The sequence below is a fragment of the Arachis ipaensis genome, chromosome B05, assembly GCF_000816755.2.
Source record: "Arachis ipaensis cultivar K30076 chromosome B05, Araip1.1, whole genome shotgun sequence".
In the NCBI taxonomy this organism is placed as follows: domain Eukaryota; kingdom Viridiplantae; phylum Streptophyta; class Magnoliopsida; order Fabales; family Fabaceae; genus Arachis; species Arachis ipaensis.
Genome location: NC_029789.2, coordinates 108,251,618 through 108,255,880, shown reverse-complemented (window position 1 = coordinate 108,255,880; position 4,263 = coordinate 108,251,618). Strand labels below are relative to the sequence as shown.

General features: G+C 35.7%; 1 protein-coding gene and 1 long non-coding RNA gene across 6 annotated transcripts; both read left to right on the top strand.

The window, feature by feature from the left end:
• Nucleotides 955-2,390, top strand: LOC110272244. 5 transcript variants are annotated; one of them, XM_021124226.1, is made up of 3 exons: nt 955-1,428; nt 1,516-1,702; nt 1,838-2,390. In XM_021124226.1, the coding sequence occupies exons 1-3, from the start codon at nt 1,176-1,178 to the stop codon at nt 1,878-1,880; spliced, it is 483 nt and encodes a 160-aa protein (XP_020979885.1). In that variant the 5' UTR covers nt 955-1,175; the 3' UTR covers nt 1,881-2,390. The 5 variants fall into 5 exon arrangements, with proteins under 5 accessions (XP_020979885.1, XP_020979887.1, XP_020979886.1 ...); XM_021124228.1 differs by having other exon boundaries at nt 957-1,431; nt 1,516-1,593; XM_021124227.1 differs by having other exon boundaries at nt 957-1,431; nt 1,861-2,390.
• LOC107643786 lies at nt 3,276-3,945 on the top strand. Its single transcript, XR_001621087.2, has 2 exons — nt 3,276-3,507; nt 3,580-3,945. It is a non-coding gene; the product is annotated as an uncharacterized LOC107643786 (long non-coding RNA).

Sequence of the window (4,263 nt, the reverse complement as noted above, 5' to 3'; positions counted from 1 at the left end):
TGGCGCTGAACGCCCAGAGTTGGGTACAAAGGCATTTTTACATGCCTAATGGTGCAGGGATGTAAATGCCTTGACACCTTAGGATCTGTGGACCCCACAGGATCCACTCAGGATCTGTGGACCCCACAGGATCCCCACCTACCTCCACTCACTTCTTCTCACCACTCTCTTTCACACAACCCCACAAACACTCTTCCCTAAAAACCCCTCACCAATCACCTCAATCTCTCTTCCCCACTAAACCTTCACCACTCACATCCACCTCCTCTTCCCCATAAACCTACCTCATAAACTCCACCTACCATCAAAATTCAAAACCAATTTCCAACCCAAACCCACCCATATGGCCGAAACTTTACCCCCCCTTCCCTATATAAAGACCTCCATTCTTCATCAAATTCACACAACACACCCCTCTACACTCCTCTTGGCCGAAACCTCATGACAATTATGAATTAAGATCAAAGCACCAAGCTTTGGAGCCATTACCAGGGATTGTTCGAGCCTGGACATCACAATTTCGTGCACCAAAAATGCATAAATAATATTCGAAAAATAATAATATAACTAGAAATTTGTGAAGAAAAGATAAATAAAACGACCGCCGTCACTACTAGAAAACTAGTTATTACAGACGTATGTTTCCGACGGATTTTATCCCACGGAAATACAGAGAAAATTTCAGAGGAATTTTTTTTCGGAAAACAAAAAAAAAGATTAGCATAGATTACAAACGGAAAAGAAAATCTGTCGATAATTCTGTTGGAAAAATTAATTTTTTTCGTGGAAAATGGTTACAGATGGAAAATCCGTCTGTAATTAAAAAGACAAAAATGCTGCGTTTTATTAAATTATTACAGACGAAAAATCCGTCTGTAATTTAAAATTTTCTGTCGGAAATATTGAGTTAAATCCAACTCTCCCTCTATCCTCTCGAGCTCCACACTCCAAACAAGAACTTCACAGTCATCTTCCTCTCCATTCACACTCCAAACCTTTCTCCTCAGCGCCTTCATCCACCACATTCTTCCATCATCAACACCTTTGGGCCTTCTATTACTCTCGTCGTTGTGAATCATCGCTGTTCCCGTGCTGTCCCTTCTCTTCCCCTCTTTTACAAGGACAAACCCTAATCCTCCTTCAGCGACTTTTTCTTCCCTTCAAATCTAACACCGATGCAGTTACCCCGTACCAGTGAGCTCCAATTGCAAACTACACACAGAAATTTATGCTCAATTACCCTCCCACAAAACTCTAGCACAATAGTCATGGATCTGGAGGATCAGGACCTTTTGTTGGAAGATGATGAGGTGGAACAAGACTACACCTACTTTCTTCGTCAATATTTGGAAGAGGAAGACCGCCTCGAGGATGACGATGGTGATGGTGTTGTTCACTTAGCTGAACCATCTTTGCACACATATCTCGGTGGTACATTTTTTTTATATACATTAATTTTTTATGAAGATAAATGCATTTCTGTTTAACCTAATTAATAATACTTGCATGCCACAGAAATTGAAGACACTCGCCACAGAACAGCTTTCTTGGATGGTAATTCTGTTGTGAACCTTTCCCGGTTTCGCCTTCAAGGTATATCATTATTATCTGTGTTTATGCTGCTTCTGCTCTTCATTGTTGTACACAATCAAGGCATTTATATATTGATACTGCACGAAGATTTGAAAGCTCTAGCACAATGGTGAGAACAACTTTTTTTTCCATCATTTTCCCCTTTTTAGAGTTTATTTGTTTATGACTTTTATTATGTTGAGTATAATTGGGATGCTTTGGATATATAAGGAGTTTAAAGGAAACCAGATATCACTCTTTATAGGTTCTCTCCTGAATGGAGTGCAGGTGACAGCACAAAATCCTGAGAAAGGTGGAACATTTGTGACTAATAGAGAGCGAGTATGTCATATAAAGGTTATAGTCTATAGTTGAGGCTTTAGAATTTTCCTTGCATTTTGTTTGGTTTCACAGATGCTGTGAAACAATTAGCTGCTGTTATTTGTTGGCAGTCATTTTGGTGCTAATGATTTTTTATTTTATCTTGAGATTATGTTTAGGTGATGAACTTAATTCCAGGGAGAGGTGAGAAAGTATTTAAAAAATTGGAATAGTTTCTCTAGTTAAAATTTAGGTGTTTGCTACTCTGTTGATTGAATCAGTGCTTGTATGAATGCTTACCATGGTCATCTTCAATAAAATTTAGGCCCTGTCTACAAGTAAGACATTTTTACCATGGTCATCTTCAATAAATGCTTGTATGGGTTCACAGACTATATTCTCTTGCTCATTGTTGTCTCCTTTTTTCCCCTCTTAAAATGTTTGATATTTAACACTGTGCTAACTAATTTTAATTATTTAAGCGTATACTTAAGTAGTTTTTTTTCGTACCAGGCACATGCTTATGATAGTTGATAATGAAGAATTTTATGAGCAGGAGAGGCCACTGTCACTGAAGGATATCAGAAGCCTTATCATTATATTGAGACAAGTAAGATTATTATCTATCCTTGTAGGAAAGATTGAGAATTTTATGATTGAACTCCTTAGGGAAAAAAGGTTTGTTAACAGATACAGGTAGGGATTAACAAAGACACTAGACTTTATAATTAACAAAGCATTGGTGATCATCCTTTTGATCCTTACATAGCACTTTTGAATTTGTTTTAAAGTGTCCATTTATTCGCATGTTATTTGTTGCAATGTCTTTTGTTTTCACCTGTTTAAGTTGATTCATATTTTAGTATGATGCATCATCTAATTTGAACTCTAATAGTGGATCACTTTATCTAAAATGCTTGAGCTTACTATGTTGTTATGAATATGATTGCAGCCTACTCTTCAAGCAGAAAATGGAGCTATCTCTGATAGGACTCCAGAATGCTGGAAAGACTTCCCTTGTATTCTCTCATATGATCCAAATTTGAGATTGGCACTATGGCCATCAGCTGAGGCTGCTTAGAAAGGCATAATGAGTGTATTGGGACAAATATGATATCATAAAGGTATTATGATATATAACACTTTGCATTTCACCAATTTCGTTCTTCTTTTGATTTTTTTTTTCATTTTCAATTTGTATCTATTATTGGGGTTCTTGCTTTCAACAAAACAAAGAAAGGGGTCTTACTTTTGTAATATATGATGAAAACTTATCAACTAAAATAACAACAGAAACACAACTAAGTGCCCCATAAGCATTTTTCATTCTTTTTTTTTGTTATTATTTTATGTATGTGCAGAGTCTTACTTTTGTAATATATGATGAAAACTTATCAACTAAAATAACAACAGAAACACAACTAAGTGACCCATAAGCATTTTTCATTCTTTTTTTTGTTATTATCTTATGTATGTGCAGAGGAGATTACATTTTTGACCGAGGGTGATGATCCTAACGATGATGATGATGATGTATTAAAGAAGCTTTTTCACCCTAATCTCAAGCTATTAATTGTGACACAAGGTTCAGAGGGTTGTAGATATTACACCAAGGTAAGCTTACTACCAAGTCCATTTGAGAGTGAGTGGCATAAGCACTTGTTTCATTATTGTTTGTGTGCGCAGAAATTCAAAGGCTGGGTGGCAGGTGTTAAAGTTAACCCCATTGACACAACTGGGGCCGGTGATGCATTTGTTAGTGGGATTCTCTACAGCATTTGCTCATAATCAATATGGAGCTTGACGCTGCCAATGTAATTTGGTTATTCATTAATATTTTAGATTATCCCATCTTTAAGTATTAAGTGTAATTTGTGACATCAGTTAATGAAAGAGATCCATGTAACATTAGGATGGTCATCTTATTTTTTTGGGTATCTTTTTATTGAGATAGTGAGATATTGGCCAATAATGTTGAAAAATAACATCCAATTTTATAGGTATCATGTAATGAATATTATGTTTATTTATATGATTTTTGGCCTTTTTTTTTATTTACAGTGTGTTTGATGGAGAAAATTTAAAAAATAAACCTAAAGTATTTATTTTGCAATGAAAAAATTTTAAAAATTTCTATTTTACCTTACTGACGGATTTATAGACGGATTTTCTGTCTGTATTTAGAGTGTGAGATGATTTTCTAAGGTTTAAATTACAGACAAAAAATCTGTCGAAAAATCTGTTGCCAATTACCGACGGAAAATCCGTCTGTAATTACAAACGGAAAATCTGTCGAAAAATCCGTCTGTAATTATAGACAGAAAATCCGTCTGTAATTACCGACGGAAAATCCGTCGAAAAGTTTGTCGC